The following is a 20,439-nucleotide window of genomic DNA, read 5'->3' as shown; positions in this document are numbered from 1 at the left end:
AAAAGAGAGAGAGAGAAAAGGAGAGAGAGAGAAAAAGAGAGAGAGAGAAAAAGAGAGAGAGAGAAAAAGAGAGAGAGAGAAAAAGAGAGAGAGAGAAAAAGAGAGAGAGAGAGAAAAAGAGAGAGAGAGAGAGAGAAAAAGAGAGAGAGAGAAAAAAAAAAAGAAAAAAAGGAGAAAAAAGAAAAAGGGAGGAGAAAGAAAAAAAGGAAAAAAAAGAGGAGGGAAGAGTGAAAGAATAAACACACACACACACAGACCACAGACACAGTGACACGAGGGTATGTGAAGGCACAGCTGCCATTGGCAGAGTGATATGACTGCCTGAGGAGTCCAGTGCGACACTGATTGAGACCTCTGAGGGTTGTAGGGGAGGGGGAGTGGAGGCTCCTCTGTGTTTACCATCTCTGTACGTGGCTACACTACATCAGCATGGTGCTCACACAAGGTCAAAGAACATGCAGTGACTTGACCACTAGCTCACAAAGACACAAGAGCCAAAAAACAATCCTGTTACCCACCTTCTGCTTCCTCAAGTATCTGATCCACCCAAACTGTTAAATCCTCCCAAGAGTCTTTGCAAAGAGCAGCAAAAAGTAAAAAGGGAAAAAAAAGGACAAAATGTCATGCAAATAAAACCACCAAAAGAAACAATTTCTTCTAAAATGAGGGAAAAATAAAGGGGATGGGTGCAAAATAAAACTGATACGGTAAGACTTGGGTTGTATCTGTGTAATTACAGAACACACAGCTAGCAGATGGGCTGAATGGCTCAATTCTGTGTTAAATTACAGCGACAGAAAGCTCCCACTCAACTTAAATTCCACTTGGGTGCTTTTAAAGGCAAACTTTAATCTTTCAAATAAGAGATGAAACTGGTTTGAGTTTAATGGTACTGTAAAAGGATCTGAAGCTATTGTAGATACACAGTGCCCTCTCACCCACAAGCTCTCTCAACCTTGAGGGGGTGGGGGGGGGAACTACTGAAAACCCCATGGCCAATGTCGGATTTGTAACTGTGCTTCTGACAACCACCCACAATCTAAACACATCCTTGACACTGTCTGACTGAAGGGGTACATACATCATACAGATGGGTCACAGTACCATGACCTCCACCACAGGCAAACAGGCAGGTCCTGAATCTACCCCAAGATGGAATGGGGATTAAACCCTGTGCTGTGGCTCCAATCTCACCCACACCAACCATCCATCTTCAGGGGCTCAGGTAAGGAACTGAAACAGGAAACTGAAACTGCTTTGCAGAAAAGCTGTGAAACCAGTAACAAGCCCTCACTGCCGCAGCAGAAATCCCAAAGGGACAGCCGACGATAATTCCAGGAAACTGCTGTGTGACCTGAGCAGCTGTCAATGTGTTATCGATTGTACAGACTCACACAGCAGGAAGGAGGCCATTCAGTCCACCATTTCTATGCTGGCTCTTCCAAAGAGCTATCCAATTAGTCCCACTCCCACTGCTCTTTGCCCCAGAGTCCTGACACGTGCCCATCTAATTCCCTTTTGGAGGTTCACACTGTCTTTTCAAGCAGACAATGTTCGAGACCAGAACAGCCCACTGTGGAGAAAATAAATCTCAGATCCCTTCTCGTTTTTACCGATTTCCATAATTCTGCTAACTGACACATCCAATGGAAAAAGAATTTCTCTTTATCCACAGTCAAAATCCTTGATGATTTTGAGGATTAAATCTCCCTCAAACCTTCTCTGCTTGGAGAAAATCAAACCGAGTTTCCCCAGTCCCTCTCCCCACGCCTGCCTCATCCCTGGTCCCAGTCTGGTCCATCTCCTTTGCACCGTGACAGAGGCCTGGACATCCTAAAGTATGAAGACCAAAATGAGTTCAATACTCCCGCTGGGAGTTAGCCAGTATCTCAGTCAGGTCTGAACAATTTACTTGCTTATATGTTTTATGCTTCCACTCATTAATTCTGGAATCTCTTCTCTATTTCTTAAAAGAAACCTGTCCTGCACAGTTAAATTTTTAAATGCAAGCCTCCATGATTCTCAGTTCTTACATAAGAACCAGGAGCAGGAGTAGGCCGTCTGGCCCCTCGAGCCTGCTCCAACATTCAATAAGATCATGGCTGATCTTTACATGGCCTCAGCTCCACTCACCCACCCTCTCACCATCCACCGTTAATTCCCTTACTGTTCAAAAATCTATCTTTGCCATAAAAACAATGAGGAAGCATCAGCTATTTCACTGGGCAGGAAATTCCACAGATTCACAACCCTTTGGGTGAAGAAGTTCCTCCTCAACTCAGTCCCAAGTCTACTCCCCCTTACTTTGAAACTATGCCCCCTAGTTCTAGTTTCATCCCCCATTGGAAACAACCTCCCCCTCCCTGCTTCTATCTTATTGATTCCCTTCATAAAATTATATTGCTATAAGAGCCACCCACATTCTTATAAATTCCAATGAGTATTGTCTAGTCTACTCAGTGTCTTCTCATAAGCCAACCCTCTCAACTCCAGAACCAACCTAGTGAACCTCCTCTACACCCATTCTAGTGCCAGTACATCCTTTCTTAAGGGAGATGAAAATTGTACACAGTACTCCAGGTGTGACCTCAACAGCACCCTGTCCAGCTGCAACATGACCTCCCTGTTTTAAACTCCATCTCTCGAATTACCTGCTGCACCTGCAAACCAACTTTGGTGATTCATGCACAAAGGCCACCAGGCCCCTCTGCACAGGAGCACGCTGCCACTTTTCACTATTAAATAATAGTCCGTTTTGCTGTTATTCCTATTAAAATGGATGATTCACATTTACCATCATTGTACTCCATCTGCCAGACCCTCGCCCCCTCACTTAACCTATCTATCTAAATCCTTCTGCACACCTTGCTCTACCTATCTTCTTAGAAGTGTGACTTTATAGAGGTTTATAACATCATGGAGGGGCATGGACAGGATAAATAGACAAGGTCTTTTTTCTGGGGTGGGTGAGTCCAGAACTAGAGGGCATAGGTTTAGGGTGAAAGAGGAAAGATGTGAAAGGGACCTAAGGGGCAACCTTTTCACAAAGCGGGTGTATGTGTGTGGAATGAGCTGCCAGAGGAAGTGATGGAGGCTGGTACAATTACAGTATTTAAAAGACATTTGGATGGGTATATGAATAGGAAGGGTTTAGGGATATGGGCCAAATGCTGGCAAATAGGACTAGATTGGGTTGGGATATCTGGTCGGCATGGACGTGATGGACCGAAGGGTCTGTTTCCGTGCTGTCCATCTTTATGACTCGAAGTGTTCGAGTTACTTTATATTGCTTCTCTATATTCTTATCTCCCCATTGTGTCTGTTCCAAATCACCAACTTAGCACTGAACGTACTAAATCTCTATGCTGTTAAAGAAGAGGCTTACTACTGAACCTTAATAAATGTGGGCTTCCCTCTGAAAAGCAGGGCTGTCCTCTGTAAGATAAATCAATTCTGAAACAAAGCAAAAACTAGAGGGGGGGGGGGGGATCAGCCTGTACTGCTACACCTGAAACCTTCACCACCATCACAAAGCTTTCGGCTGCATGTGAACACCTCGAGTGTGTGGGAGCCCTGCATCCTGTGGAACAGCATGGGCAGGAAGGGTTAACCCTGGCAATGAAGCAGGGCCCGGGCTAAATGAGACTCCAATTAGGGAGCAAGCGCGTCGCCTGCCCCTCCTCTGAAGAAAGGCAGTGATGAAAGTACCTCTTTGTATTATCAAGTATCCTCCCGCCCCCCTCCCCAGGACAACTGATGCAGTTCAAAGGTCATGCGTTGGGGGGGGGGGGGGTGACAGGAACAGAGGGCAATTGCTGCATGGTCACCACAACTCAGCACATTTCCCCAAACATGGCCTTCCCTCATCTGCCTTCAGATCAGGCACGCAGCAGAACCTAACGTTTCTCCGAGTGAAAGAGATGAGCTCTTGTGTTGCTTTCTGCTGTTGGTGCAATTGTTAACATTCAAAAAGGCTTCTCATTTAGAAAGAAAACAACCCTGTGCAGATCTGACAGCAGTGCTATACACTGGCTCGACACAGACTAGCTGAAAACCATCGAGACGGTCTCTGGTGTAACCTGAGGCGGCAGACGCTACAGGATCAAGTCTGCGCCAGTGATTAAATTATATCAATTGGTCCCGTCCATTAATAAAACCAAAACAGGCTTGTAATGTGGTGGAGGAAAACAAAATACTGTGATCCACAATGGCAATAACATTTAAAGCAATTCAACAAGGTTATGTGGCACTGAGGTGGTTTTAGGTTTAGTCTGTCTGCAATAAACAGTAAAATCATTGAGAGCAGATTGTACAGGGCTCTTTAAACACAGCAAAACGAGGTTTTCAATAATGGCAATGTTGCTGCTGTCGTGGTTTAAGGATTTGGGAGGGTGGGGAACACGAGAATCAGCAAAGAGCAGCTTGCAGGGTCTGCAAATGATCGTTACCTTCATGGGTGGGCTCTGGGTCAGGTGTAAGGGAGATATCATTCAGTTCCCGCAAACACAGCCATTCTCCATCCACCGAGACGCGGAAGTTGCACAAGTAGATGGTCTCTCTGGCCGCCTGGGTGATCTTGTCTGTGGTGGGTGTTGGAGCATCGCTCTGGGGAGTCAGGTCAGACATGGTGAGCCAGCTAACTGGAAGCTGACAGTAAATCCTGCAGCAGGGAGGTTGGCTCTGTACGAAGGGATCACAGTGCAGAGACACAGAGACAGAGAGAGAGGGAGAGGGAGGGAGGGAGTTTGTGCTGACACTGCAGAGAACCTAGAAACAGCCTCAATAGCAAGGGCACGCTGTAATCTTCCCTCTCTCTCTCTCTCTCATATATAAAATATGCCTCTGGAATAGCAAATGGAGAAGCTTATTTTCTGCAAATCCTCAGAATCTAGTCCAGCTGCAGATCTCCAGCAAAGGGGGTGAGGTGAGGGGGAAGTGAAGGTTCCAAATGCAGACGGGGATGCTCAGCACCTGGTTAAATGGAGCTTTCCTCTAGCTGGTGATATACCAGTACCATTCTCAAGCACCGAAGGGCTGCTCACTCCTTAGCGCAGGTTGGGTGTAGACCAAAATGGCTGGCCAAATGCAAAGCCTGGAGTGAAAATTCCGCATCACATGACATTGGACCTATAAATGCGTAAACAATCCCCGACACAGCTCTGGGACACTGCAACAGACAGTACCATTGGTGCGTACAGTCTGTTGGCTCCATCCCCTTAGCTCAGTCCCAATTAACCATAAAATTACACACACACACTCTCATCCAACTCCAATCGGGCGAAGTCTCCCCCCCAGTCAGAGACATCTCAAGGAAAGCACAGACCCTGATGCAGTACCAATAGAGAATGAGGCCATGGATAATTTGTGCCACTGAATCCAATTCTCACGTCAGAAAAAAAAATTACAAACCTGCACTAGGGTATAAAAGGGAACATTTTCAAAGTACCAGATAGCAAATGCTGAGGATAGACATAATTCGGGAGGTCAGTGGATGAAATCAGCAGATAACTTGCAGAGTCCAGAAGTGTGAAATAATTCATTTTGGTGGTGAATGAGGTTGGAGACTATAAACCAGATGAAACAGTTTTAAAAAGGGCGCAGAGAAAGACAGAGAGAGAGAGATACAGACCCAGACGTTAAGGTACAACAAACCTCTGAAACTGAGCAAACAATTCATTACAAAAAAAAAATACAGGTAAGTTATTGTTAAGTCCTGACAATATACTGGTTAGGCTGCACTTTAGGGAAGACCCTGGACAAGGGGTGCAGAGGATATTTAGGACTGGACAAGGGTCTTTAGTGAGAAACTAGGATTGTCTTGCTTAGAGCGGCAGGGTTAAAGGTAAATTCAGTTGAAAATTGTGACAGCTTCTGATATAGACGGAAAGGAGAAACTGACAAGGGCAGGACCAATCAATCCTGGCCTCCAGTCTGTGTCCTTCAGAGAAAAAGAGAAATTATTTATACCTCTGGTTGCAATTTGAAAGGTGGTGAAATTCAATAGCAACATTTATAAAAGGGAATTATATAAATATATAAAAAATTAAAAAAAGAGAGAGAGATGCAGTGCCTTAGGAAAGAGCCAGGAAATGGGACTAAAGTCTTTAGGGGCATGATGGGGAGAACAGCCTCCTTTTCCATGTTGCACAATTCTCCACGATAGGAACAGCAGGAAGCCACTCAACCCTGTTCGGTCATTCACTGGCATAAATTCTGGTCAGTGTTCCTGTATCTGCTTTCATTCATGGACCCTTTCCATGGGGAAACTCTAGCAATCAGATGTAACATGATTAATGGAGGTAGAATTATGTGAAAATATAAACACAGGGTTCATCACATAAAAACCCTTCTGGTTCCCTAATGTCCTGTAGGGAGGGAAATCTGACATCCTTACCTGGTCTGGCCTACACACGACTCCAGACCAACAGCAATGGGGTGACTCCAACTGCCCTCTGAAATCATTCCTGATGAAGGGTCTGCCCAAAACGTTGATTTTCCTGCTCCTCGGATGCTGCCTGACCCGCTATGCTTTTTCCAGCACCACTCTGATCTTGAATCTAATCTCCAGCATCTGCAGTACCCACTTTCGTCTGCCCTCTGAAATGGCTGAGCAAAGCAAGAAACTCAGTTCAAGGGCGATTTTGGATGAGCAACAAACACTGGCCACAAATTCTAGGACTCCAGGAGCTGTATATTTACCCAAATTAACAGAAACAGACAGGCTGCAGGGAATTCTACAGTACAAGATAAACAGAGCTATGGCCCACCTGCTGTAAAATCAGATTAGAATAATTAAGTGCTTGTTTTTGACGGGTATAGATTTGATGGGCCGAAGGGTCTTTCTCTGTGCTGTCAATCTCTATGACTCTAATACTAACCTGCCTACATAATTAAAGCATCGTTTCAATTGCATCATCCCTTTCAAATCCAAAAGATGCTCACACTAAAATATTTACAGGGGTAAAGCATGCTTAAACATGGACTCAGCATATAAACACAGTGCCCATATTGCCTCACTGCTCGAGTCCTCCATAGTGCCCTCCTTCAGCACAGCTGGGATATCCTCTCTGACCAGTAATGCAACCCTTCTACCCCTTTTACCTCCCTCTCTATCCCATCTGAAGCGTCGATATCCTGGGATATTTAGATGCCAATCATACCCTTCTCTCAACCAAGTCTCAGTAATCACAATAACATCATACTCCCAGATACTAATCGGAGCGCTAAGTTTATCTGTCTTAGCTACTACATTTCTCACATTGAAACAAATGCACCTCGGACCACCAGTCCCTCTGCGTTCATCCTCCACTTCCTGCCTACTCTTCCCCTTAGTCACGCTGACTTCATTATTTAGTTCCTTACAGGCTTTAGTTACTACCTCCTTACTGTCGACTAACCTCCTCATTTGGTTCCCATCCCCTTGCCACATTAGTTTAAACCCTCCCCAACAGCGTTAGCAAAAGCGGCCCCTAGGACATTGGTTCCAGCCCGGCCCAGGTGTACACTGTCCAATTTGTAAGTCCCACCTCCCCCAGAACCGGTGCCAATGTCCCAAAAATCTGAAACCCCTCCCTCCCGCAATATCTTTCAAGCCACTCATTCATCCTGATTATTTTTTCATTCCTACTCTGACTAGCACGTGGCACTGGTAGTAATCCTGAGACTACTACCTCTGAGGTCCTACATTTTAACTTGCTTCCTAACTCCCTAAATTCTTCTTGTAGGACCTCATCCCATTTTTTACCGATATCATTGGTGCCTACGTGCACCACGACAACTGGCTGTTCACCCTCCCCCCTTCACAATTTTCTGCAGTCAATCCTAGACATCCCTGACCCGTGCACTGGGAGGCAACAGGAATCTCGTTTTCGACCACAGAAGCGTCTATCTCAGCGGTGGGGAACCCTTTCATGTTGGAAGGCCGCATTATGCTAGTTGTAATCCAATAAGGCCACATCCAAGAGACTTCAATTATATATTCTTCAAAATTCATATTTTTAAAAATTGTGGCAGAGTGTCTGTGAGGATTATTTCGTTGAATTTTCTTTTACTCTCTGGTAATTTAAATACATTCATTTTAAGATTAAAATAAAAATAATAAAGGACAAAAAAACATAAATAAAAAATAAAAGATTTGTTTTGCAAAATTTGGATTCATTGAAAAGGCCACACACAGCGGCCTAGAAGGCCATATACAGCCTTAAGGCCTCAGGTTCCCCACCCCTGGTCTATCTCCTTCCCTTACAATTTAATCCTCTATGATGATAGCCCTTCCACTCTTTTTCCCGCCCTTCTGAACAGCGGAGCCAGCCACAGTGCCATGACCCTGGTTACTGCTGCCTTCCCCTGGTGAGCCATCTCCCCCAACAGTATACAAAACGGTATACCTGTTTTGGAGGGAGATGACCGCAGGGGACACCTGCACTGCCTTCCTACTCTCTCTATCTTTTGGTCACCCATTCCCTTTCTCCCTCAGCAATCCTAACCTGCGGTGTGACCAATTCACTAAACGTTCTATCCACGACCTCCTCAGCATCGTGTATGCTCCACAGTGAGTCCTCCTAAAGCTCCAGAGCAGTCATGTGGTCTAACAAGAGTTGTAACTGGACACACTACTTGCGTGTGAACAGATCAGGGATATCAGCTGTGTCCCTGAGCTCCCACATTGAGCAACAGGAGCATAACACAGGTCGGAGATCTCCTGCCATTTTTAATCTTCAGCTTTACCCAAATTGAGACTAAAGTTATGAAAAAGACAAGAGAAGTTTTTTTTTAAACCAATCTTAGTTCCTTGAAAGTGGAGTTGCAGGTGGATAGGTTAGTGAAGAAGGCATTTGGTTTACTTTCATTTATTGGACAGAACATTGAGCATAGAGTTGAAGGGTTATGTTGTGGCTGTACAGGACATTGATCAGGCCACTTTTGGAATATTGTGTGCAATTCTGGTCTCCCTGCTATAGGAAGGATGTTGTGAAACTTGAAAAGGTTCAGAAAAGATTTACAAGGATGTTGCCAGGGTTGGAGGATTTGAGCTATAGGGAGAGGCTGAACAGGCTGGGCCTGTTTTCCCTGGAGCGTCGGAGGTTGAGGGGTGACCTTAGAGGTTTACAAAATTATGAGGGGCATGGATAGGGTGAATAGACATAGTCCTTTCCCTGAAGTGGGGGAGTCCAGAACTAGAGGGGCATATACACACCTCCCTGACCCACATGTGACTCCAGATCCAGAGCAGTGTGGTTGACTCTTAACTGCCCTCTGGGCAATAGTGCTTTGCTTGAAAAGGAAGGATTTTTTGGCAAAGAAAGGGCTTTGGGAATTCTTGTAGCTGTCAGAGGAACTACAAATTAACCTTACCAAATTAGTAAGTGATACACCACCCATTACTGTCACCAGATTATCCTGTTTGACAGGTTTCCTACATTCACAATGTTTTTATTGTTGACTTTTTTGTCATGTTTTTCCCAGGACTGTTCATCTTGACATTCTGCCATTTGTGTTTTTTTAATTCATTCTTGGGATGATGGCACAATTGCCCCCTTGAGAAGGTGGGGGTGAGTTGCCTACTTGAGCCGCTGCAGTCCATGTGCTGTGGGTAGACCCACAATGCCCCTTAGGGAGGGAGTTCCAGGATTGTGACCCAGTGACAGTGAAGAAACGGCGATATATTTCCAAGTCAGGTTGGAGAGGGATTTGGAGGGGAACTTACAGGGGGTGGTGTTCCCGTGTATCTGCTGCCCTTGTCTTTCTAGATCAAAGTGGTCATGGGTTTGGGAGGTGCCCTGATAATATTTATCCTCAACAACAAAACAAATCCCACTGAACAAATGTGGTTCTCAATAAAACAGATAATATTAACAGGAGTAAGCCATTCGGCTCTTCTATACTGCTCTGTCATTCAATTTGACCATGGCTGATCGGAGTGGCGTGGTGGCTCAGTGGTTGGCACTGCTGCCTCACAGCACCAGGGACCCGGGTTCGATTCCACCCTCGGGCAACTGTCTGTGTGGAGTTTGCACATTCTCCCTGTGTCTGCGTGGGTTTCTTCCAGGTGCTCCGGTTTCCTCCCACAATCCAAAGATGTGCAGGTTAAGACCATGGGAAATTGCCCATTCGGTCCAGCTAGGTGGGTTAGCCATGGGAGATGTAGGCTCACAGAGTACAAGGGTGGTCTGGGTGGGATTCTCTTGAAGGGTCAGTGTGGACTCGATGGGCCGAATGGCCTGCTTCCACACTGTGGGAATTCTATAATCATCCGAGTGAATAGCCTACTCCTGCTTTCTCCTCACTTCAGATCATTTGTCTCCAAGTGTTAAATCCAACACCTCCTGGAAGTCATAAAATCATCTCATTATCGTACCCGCTTTTTATGGGATCTTGCTGTGTGCAGTGTAGCCATCACATTTCCTCCATCACAACAGTGGTTACTCTGCACCAGTATTTCATTAGCCAAACTTTGCTCTCACCCATGTTGAATGTGGTTCAATTATTGATGCATTGAGCTCCTCGATAGAGGGGTTTTGGTTGAAAATACAGTGTAAACAGTGAGTCTTCCCTCAGAGCTGAGCACTTCAGGTGAGTGGTTCAGCAGATCCCCTGCCCCCACCCGATAGTCTTTAAAAATGATCTCATGAGGTGAGATGAGATGGTTCTCAGTCAACATCCCCATCCTTATGAACCCTACCAAATTAATAATTATTATTAATTATTTCACCCACTGCTCGTGATCTTGCTTTGTGTACATTGCCACCTACACTCTAAGAACGCAAGAACATAGAGTCTGATGTGCCATTCAACACATTAGTGATTGCTCTGATCGTAACCTCACCCATACTTTCCAGCTGACCTCACTCTCCACAATTAAAACCTAACTCACCCTTGAATCAATCGAATGATCAAAGCTCCACTGCTCTCTGGGAGAAAAAGGAATGTTACCTCCCTGCTATCCCTCTCAGCTCTGTGTGAATAGTTTTACTGCATCCTCGGTTTGAGACTCTCTCCCCCCACCCCGCCCATAGGAGAACATCCCCTCAATATCTATCCTGGGGGGATCTCAAGAAGATCACTTCTCAATTCCGTAGAACTTCAGTGAGTAAGACCAAACCTACACCACACCAATTCTGCACAGTCTCTAAAGAATGAGAGGTGATCTGATTGAAACTTACAAAATTATTTTAAAAAGGATAGACAGGGTAAGACGTTTCCCATGGCTGGGGAGCCCAGAACCAGGGACACAATTTAAAAATAAAAGGGTCCAAGTGGAAGAGAACTCTATTTTACCCTGAGGATTGTGAACCTTTGGAACTGTCTCTGACAGACGGCTGTGGAGGCTTAGTCTTTGAGTCTGGTTAAGGTGGAGACTGATAAATTTCGATGACCAGTGACGCATTGTTCAGGGTTGTGGAGATGGGATGAGTAAAAGGCATTGAAAATTTCAATCAATCATCGCTATACTGAACAGTGGGGCAGGCTCAATGGGCTGAATGGCTTACTCCAGTTCCAAAGTTATACATGGTCCTAAAGTAATTCACATCAATTCTAGGGGCATCCTGGGGAAAGACAGACAAATGAATGATCCTTATTCACGGATTTAAACCTTATTTCCAGGAACATCATCTATAATGGAATATTAAACTATTCCAATGCTGCCTTTCATGTACAAACAGGATAAATTGGTACTTCATTTCGACATTCTGAAATACCTACACCAATCGTCTCAATGGTGTGGAGATTATGGTGTAATGTCACTAGACTAGTAATACAGAAGGCCCAGGGTCTCTGACAACATGGGTTAAATTCCAACCATGATCACTGGTGGAATTTAATTTAAATTAATAGCACTGGAATATAAAGCAAGTCTCATGGGCAGTATCACTGAGACTATCATTGTTTACTGTACAAACCCATTCGGTTTACTAACTGGTGCTTACCTGGCCTCCATGTGACTCCAGACCCAATATGGCTGACTCTTAACTACCCTCTGAAATGCCCAGCAAACTACTCAGTTTGAGGGCAATTAGGACCAAATCCTAGTCTTTGCTAGATACAGAACAAGTATGCAGTACTCCAGGAGACAAATAGCAACATTACAGATTATCTGCCACTCGCACTCACTCACCAAGCTAAAGGACAGGAAGAGACCACTTTCTGTCAGAGACTCACTGTGCAATGTCTGCAACATCACAATCAGACTCCTCCCTCTCCTACCCACGTCCCACACGGTCAGATTTCACCCACCTCACTGTCTTGCACACTCAGATCCATCTCATTCATAACTCTGGATTCAGAAAAACAGAACCCACTTAAACTGCATTGCCCAGCACTGACACAGTACTGCACTCAGGAGGGATCTGAAAACAAACAATCCAAAAAGAAACCGTGTTAACAGGTAGCCATGACTGAAAATGATAATTACAAAGATTCCTTTTATTCCTGATATTCAGTATGTTGACCACCTTGGAAAACTGGGAGAGCCCAGGGAGCACCACACTGTCGGAGGGGTCAGCGCTGAGGGAGTAATGCAGTGAAGGAACATGAATTTCAATAACACAAATTTGACTGTAAGATTAACTCAAATAAACGCAACCTGAAATTCAAGAAAAAGCTCTTTTTCCCAGAGATGGTGGTGAGAATGTGGAAGTCACTCCCTTAGGGAGTGGTGGAGGTGAACAGTATTTAAGGGAAGAGGTGGAAAAACAGGAAGGACAACTGAAGATGTTCACAGAGTAATAAGACCATCAGACATAGGAACAGGAGTAGGCAATACAATCCATCACATCTGCTCCACCACTCAATGAGATCATGAATGATCTAATAATCCTCAACTCCACTTTCCTGCCGCCATTTCCCATTCTGAACAAAAGAAAAATCCGTCTTATCATCTCAGCCTTGAAAATAGTGAAGAAGCCACCCTCGACAGCTCTCTGTGGTAAGGAATTCTCCAGACTCACTTCCCTCAGAGAAAAATTCTTTCTTATCTCTGTTTTAAATGTGCAGCCTCTTATTCTGAGATTAGAATAGGGTGGGATGAACAAAGAACTTGGAAAAACATCGCTGTTCCTGGGTCAGAATCCTGGAATCCCCTCCCTAAGGGCATTGTGGGTCTACACACAGCACATGGACTGCAGCGGCTCAAGAAGGCAGCTCACCCCCACCTTCTCAAGGGGCAACTAGGGACAGGCAATGAATGACCATTTCACATCGTGGAATCACTTTTTTTTTTAAAACGTCAAGATCTTAGGGTATAATTTAAGTGTACTTCTGTCAAGCTAATTGAGAATATCAGCTGAGTGGAACACAGACAGCTGCAACCAAAGTTCATGTTTCTTCAGAGATCCTGAGATTTTCTCTTGCCTTTGTTTAAAAGGGACTTATTATCTTGTTTGGTGAGTGAAAAGATTCAGTAAACAGTAGACGTTGATATGACTCAGTAGCAGCATTGTCCCTGGTGGGTCAGATGGTGCTTTCAAATGTATATGGAGTGTACATTTTTACACAGAGTGTGGTAGGAGTCTGGAACGTGTTGCCTGGGATGGTTGCAGATACAGATATGATAGGGATGTTTAAGGGGCTTTTAGATAAGCACACTGATACGCAAGGAATGGGGGGCACGGAATATGCACCAAGGGCAGGCAGAAGGGATTAGTTTAATTTTGTGTCATGTTCAGTACAACACTGTAGGCCTAAGGACCTGTTCCTATGCTGTACTGTTCTATGGAGCACAGAATCCAGCCTGACACCCCCCAGGGCAGGACCGCATTGTCACAGGGGCCAGTTGTCAACATGAGACTTTCAACCCGAGCCACTTTCTTCACCCAGAGTCACCAGCGGTCTCTTGGACAGAAGCCAAAGATCCCACAGACACAACTTTGAAGAACAGCAGGAGCCAGACCCCTGCCCGTCTCAGTTTCTTGACCAATACCACAGATGGTGATCAGAGTCTAATGTGTGTTGCTGGAAAAGCACAGGTCAGGCAGCATCTGAGGAGCAGGAGAATCAACATTTCGGGCACCTCGGATACTGCCTGACCTGCTGTGCTTTTCCAGCACCACACACTTGACTCTGATCTCTAGTATCTGCTGTCCTCACTTTCGCCTCACCAATGGGGACGTCTAACTCATTTCTGTTTAAAATCACACAATACCAGGTTACAATCCAACAGGTTTATTTGGAAGTACAAGTACTAGCTAGCCACCTGATGAAGAAGCAACGTTCTGAAAGCTAGCGCTTCCAATTAAACCTGTTGGACTATAACCTGGTGTTGTGTGATTTTTAACTTTGTCAACCCCAGTCCAACACCAGCTCGTCCACATCATTTCTGTTTATGGGAGCTTGTTGTGCGGGAGTTGGTTTACAACAGTGGCAACAGTCAAAGCATGTCAGTGATTGTAGAGGTTCTTTGGTACAGCCTGCGGTTGGACAGGGTGCTATATAAAGGTAAGTATTTCAAGGAGCCCAGGAAAAGGCGAACCCCGGTTTGAGGATGGAACAAGGAGGGACAGTTACCTCCAGAGGAAGGCCAGTCCTAACACTTGCAGCAGATAGTAGGACCCAGACACTCTGGGGCAATTAGGAGGGGAGATACACCAATGCTGCTCACAAATCACTGTCACAGCCCTTCACACACCCCCAGACACAGGGCTCGCTCTCTCTCACACACCTCCCCCTCCCACCCCAGACACAGGGCTCTCTCACACACACACACACACCTCCCACCCCAGACACAGGGCTCTCTCTCTCTCACACACACCTCCCACCCCAGACACAGGGCTCTCTCTCACACACACACACCTCCCACCCCAGACACAGGGCTCTCTCTCACACACACACACCTCCCACCCCAGACACAGGGCTCTCTCTCTCTCACACACACCTCCCACCCCAGACACAGGGCTCTCTCTCACACACACACACACCTCCCACCCCAGACACAGGGCTCTCTCTCACACACACACACCTCCCACCCCAGACACAGGGCTCTCTCTCACACACACACACACACACACCTCCCACCCCAGACACAGGGCTCTCTCTCACACACACACCTCCCACCCCAGACACAGGGCTCTCTCTCTCTCACACACACCTCCCACCCCAGACACAGGGCTCTCTCTCACACACACACACCTCCCACCCCAGACACAGGGCTCTCTCTCTCACACACACACCCCTCCCACCCCAGACACAGGGCTCTCTCTCTCACACACACCTCCCACCCCAGACACAGGGCTCTCTCTCACACACACACCTCCCCCCCCAGACACAGGGCTCTCTCTCACACACACACCTCCCCCCCCAGACACAGGGCTCTCTCTCACACACACACACACACCTCCCACCCCAGACACAGGGCTCTCTCTCTCTCACACACACCTCCCACCCCAGACACAGGGCTCTCTCTCACACACACACACCTCCCACCCCAGACACAGGGCTCCCTCATACACACACACCTCCCACCCCAGACACAGGGCTCCCTCACACACACACACCTCCCACCCCAGACACAGGGCTCTCTCTCACACACACACCTCCCACCCCAGACACAGGGCTCTCTCTCACACACACACCTCCCACCCCAGACACAGGGCTCTCTCTCACACACACACCTCCCACCCCAGACACAGGGCTCTCTCTCACACACACACACACACCTCCCACCCCAGACACAGGGCTCTCTCTCTCACACACACACCCCTCCCACCCCAGACACAGGGCTCTCTCTCACACACACACACACACACCTCCCACCCCAGACACAGGGCTCTCTCTCACACACACACACACCCCTCCCACCCCAGACACAGGGCTCTCTCTCTCACACACACACACCTCCCACCCCAGACACAGGGCTCTCTCTCACACACACCTCCCACCCCAGACACAGGGCTCTCTCTCTCTCTCACACACACCTCCCACCCCAGACACAGGGCTCTCTCACACACACACACCTCCCACCCCAGACACAGGGCTCTCTCATACTCACACACACACCTCCCACCCCAGACACAGGGCTCTCTCTCACACACACACACCTCCCACCCCAGACACAGGGCTCTCTCTCTCACACACACACACCTCCCACCCCAGACACAGGGCTCTCTCTCTCTCACACACACACACACCTCCCACCCCAGACACAGGGCTCTCTCACACTCACACACACACCCCTCCCACCCCAGACACAGGGCTCTCTCACACTCACACACACACCCCTCCCACCCCAGACACAGGGCTCTCTCACACTCACACACACACCCCTCCCACCCCAGACACAGGGCTCTCTCACACTCACACACACACCCCTCCCACCCCAGACACAGGGCTCTCTCTCTCTCACACTCACACACACACCCCTCCCACCCCAGACACAGGGCTCTCTCTCTCTCACACTCACACCTCCCACCCCAGACACAGGGCTCTCTCACACTCACACACACACCTCCCACCCCAGACACAGGGCTCTCTCACACACTCACACACACACCCCTCCCACCCCAGACACAGGGCTCTCTCTCTCACACACACACACACACACACACACACACCTCCCACCCCAGACACAGGGCTCTCTCACACTCACACACACCTCCCACCCCAGACACAGGGCTCTCTCTCTCACACACACACCTCCCACCCCAGACACAGGGCTCTCTCACACACACACACCTCCCACCCCAGACACAGGGCTCTCTCACACTCACACACACACCCCTCCCACCCCAGACACAGGGCTCTCTCACACTCACACACACACCCCTCCCACCCCAGACACAGGGCTCTCTCACACTCACACACACACCCCTCCCACCCCAGACACAGGGCTCTCTCTCTCTCACACTCACACACACACCCCTCCCACCCCAGACACAGGGCTCTCTCTCTCTCACACTCACACACACACCTCCCACCCCAGACACAGGGCTCTCTCACACTCACACACACACACCCCTCCCACCCCAGACACAGGGCTCTCTCTCTCACACACACACACACCTCCCACCCCAGACACAGGGCTCTCTCACACTCACACACACCTCCCACCCCAGACACAGGGCTCTCTCTCTCACACACACACCTCCCACCCCAGACACAGGGCTCTCTCACACACACACACCTCCCACCCCAGACACAGGGCTCTCTCACACTCACACACACCTCCCACCCCAGACACAGGGCTCTCTCACACACACACACACACCTCCCACCCCAGACACAGGGCTCTCTCTCTCACACACACACACACACCTCCCCCCCCAGACACAGGGCTCTCTCATACTCACACACACCTCCCACCCCAGACACAGGGCTCTCTCACACTCACACACACACACCTCCCACCCCAGACACAGGGCTCTCTCTCTCACACACACACACACACCTCCCCCCCCAGACACAGGGCTCTCTCTCTCACACACACACACCCCTCCCACCCCAGACACAGGGCTCTCTCTCTCTCACACACACACACACACCTCCCACCCCAGACACAGGGCTCTCTCACACTCACACACACACCCCTCCCACCCCAGACACAGGGCTCTCTCACACACACACACACCTCCCACCCCAGACACAGGGCTCTCTCTCACACTCACACACACACCTCCCACCCCAGACACAGGGCTCTCTCACACACTCACACACACACACCTCCCACCCCAGACACAGGGCTCTCTCACACTCACACACACCTCCCACCCCAGACACAGGGCTCTCTCACACACACACACCTCCCACCCCAGACACAGGGCTCTCTCACACACACACACACACACACCTCCCACCCCAGACACAGGGCTCTCTCTCACACACACACACACACACCTCCCACCCCAGACACAGGGCTCTCTCTCACACACACACACACACACCTCCCACCCCAGACACAGGGCTCTCTCTCACACACACACACACACCTCCCCCCCCAGACACAGGGCTCTCTCACACACACACACACCTCCCCCCCCAGACACAGGGCTCTCTCTCTCACACACACACACACACACCTCCCACCCCAGACACAGGGCTCTCTCTCACACACACACACACACCTCCCCCCCCAGACACAGGGCTCTCTCACACACACACACCCCTCCCACCCCAGACACAGGGCTCTCTCTCTCACACACACACACACACACCTCCCACCCCAGACACAGGGCTCTCTCTCACACACACACACACACCTCCCCCCCCAGACACAGGGCTCTCTCACACACACACACACACCTCCCACCCCAGACACAGGGCTCTCTCACACACTCACACACACACCCCTCCCACCCCAGACACAGGGCTCTCTCTCTCACACACACACCTCCCCCCCCAGACACAGGGCTCTCTCACACACACACACACCTCCCACCCCAGACACAGGGCTCTCTCTCACACACACACACACACCCCTAACCCTCCAAACACACACAGATACTTCCAATTTCTGCAGGAAGCTGCTGTAACTCCAGGAGTTTGTTGAACTCTCGGTTCCTACTGAAATTAAAAATGGGAATGCCGTGTTGCACTCACCTCCCCGGGGCCTGGAGTCACTGTTGCTGATGTAACTGGGGCAGGGGGTGGCCGGCCCGGACACGGCTCTGAACTGGAGCTGCTCGGCCTCTTCCTCCTGCTCCTGCCCGGGAGGGCCGCCTGCAGCCCGGCCCCGGACAAAGTAAATGACCGGGTCCTGGCTCACCGTCCCCGCTTCCCCGTTCGCTGCTGCACCCGCCGCCCGCTCCGCTCTGGGTGGCCCCTCGGCCTTCGCCGCCGCTGCTAACTCCTCCATGGCCGCTGCTGCAACTCCAGCTCCGGACTCCCGGGAGCTAGAACCCGGGGGGGGGGGGGCAGGCATCCGGGAGCTAGAACCCGGGGATCAGGAATCCGGGAGCTAGAACCCGGGGGTCAGGATCAGGAATCCGGGAGCTAGAACCCGGGGATCAGGATCAGGAATCCGGGAGCTAGAACCCGGGGATCAGGATCAGGAATCCGGGAGCTAGAACCCGGGGATCAGGATCAGGAATCCGGGAGCTAGAACCCGGGGGATCAAGAATCCGGGAGCTAGAACCCGGGGGTCAGGAATCCGGGAGCTAGAACCCGGGGGATCAAGAATCCGGGAGCTAGAACCCGGGGGTCAGGAATCCAGGAGCTAGAACCCGGGGGTCAGGAATCCGGGAGCTAGAACCCGGGGGTCAGGAATCCGGGAGCTAGAACCCGGGGGTCAGGAATCCGGGGGCTCCAGCAGCAGTAGCCGCTGTTTGCGGCCCTTCTTCCTTAACTCTTCATCGTGTTTTTCTTCAAGCCCAGAGTCTCGCTTCTTTTCCTCCTTTCTACATACTTCTTGTTGCATTAGTCTTTCACCCAATAGCGTCAGTTTCATTAACATAGCTCCCACCTCCTCCCTCTTTTTAAACCTCCCTCCTGCTGTGTGACCTAAAACATATCAGTGTGCTATAGCATGTGCAGCGACATATCAAGTCTGCTTTACTTTGAGATGTTAGCGTTGTGCTGCAGAGTGCATGCTATTTTAGATGAACCCCGCCCCTTGTTCTTTATAATATGTTTTATTTTGGGAATTGTGCTGACAATAAAGGAGCAGGAGCATTCTCAACACCTTGCAAGGTGTCAGTTTTCCTTTCAATCAGAGTGCGGTGGGGGTTTGGAGAGTTGCCATGGGGTTGTGTATTTGAGGCTTGCAACCTGAATCCGGTTGGTGTGGAATGTACGCTTGTTTTAATCAGATTGCAATTTGTGGTATCCTCGGTTTTTAATCAGTGCGGTTCCTACCATCACTTCACCCCCTTCAATTTACAGTCTTCAGTCCATCACTGTCTGCTTTCTCCCGGGGGAGGTGAGGAAACGTGATGGGGGGATTAATAAGGTGTATTCCCTTGTCAGAAGGGACATACCTTACTCCAATTCTGATTTATCCTTCACCTTGCACAGTGTGGCGAGGAAGTTATCTGCTTTATTCCTGACGCTTTACTGTAACTCTTTCACTACATGAGCCTTATTTGTGCATGCCTTTGAAAGTCACAGGTTTTGGGGCACAAGACATGGCGCTGCATTGTGGGTTGCAGCCTCTCACAGAGTCATCCAGCACAGAAACAGACCCTTCGCTCCAACTAGTCCGTGCTGACCATAATCCCAAACTAAACTACTCCCACCTGACCGCGCTTGGCCCATATCCCTCCAATGTCTGTCCTGATGAAGGGCCCGAAACGTCGATTCTCCTGCTCCTGACCGGTTGTGCTTATCCAGCAACTCACACTCAACTCTTATCTCCAGCATCTACAGCCCTCACTCTCCCCACATTCCTCCAAACATTTCCTATTCATGAACTTATCCAAATGACTTTTGAACATTGTAGATGTACCCACATCCACCACTTCCTCTGGAAGTTCATCCCACACGTGACCCATTCTCTGTGTAAAAAAAGTTGCCCCC

At 48.9% G+C, this 20,439-nt stretch overlaps 1 protein-coding gene and 1 long non-coding RNA gene across 6 annotated transcripts in view; one reads left to right on the top strand and one right to left on the bottom strand.

The window, feature by feature from the left end:
* Window positions 1-19,324, bottom strand: part of LOC122539525 (protein RUFY3) — a 70,853-nt gene extending 51,529 nt beyond the window's left edge. The window contains exons 1-2 of one of the 5 annotated variants that reach the window (XM_043674475.2): window positions 18,526-19,324; window positions 519-572 (exon numbers count right to left, since the gene is read on the bottom strand). In XM_043674475.2, coding sequence (XP_043530410.2) covers window positions 519-572; window positions 18,526-18,847 — 376 coding nt within the window. In that variant the 5' untranslated portion in view covers window positions 18,848-19,324. Of the gene's footprint in view, window positions 1-518; window positions 573-4,448; window positions 5,165-18,525 lie in introns of those variants that run through there. The other 4 variants (XM_043674479.2, XM_043674477.2, XM_043674476.2 and 1 more) reach the window with 4 other exon arrangements.
* The window catches only part of LOC148139888 (uncharacterized), a 132,338-nt gene that overhangs the window by 24,689 nt on the left and 87,210 nt on the right, over window positions 1-20,439 (top strand). The window lies entirely within an intron of this gene.

The sequence above is a fragment of the Chiloscyllium plagiosum genome, unplaced genomic scaffold (genome assembly GCF_037043375.1).
Source record: "Chiloscyllium plagiosum isolate Xiang-an unplaced genomic scaffold, Cpla_swu_hap1 HiC_scaffold_36, whole genome shotgun sequence".
Taxonomy (NCBI): domain Eukaryota; kingdom Metazoa; phylum Chordata; class Chondrichthyes; order Orectolobiformes; family Hemiscylliidae; genus Chiloscyllium; species Chiloscyllium plagiosum.
The sequence above is the reverse complement of the archived record's forward strand: the minus strand, read 5'-3'. Positions and strand labels throughout refer to the sequence as shown.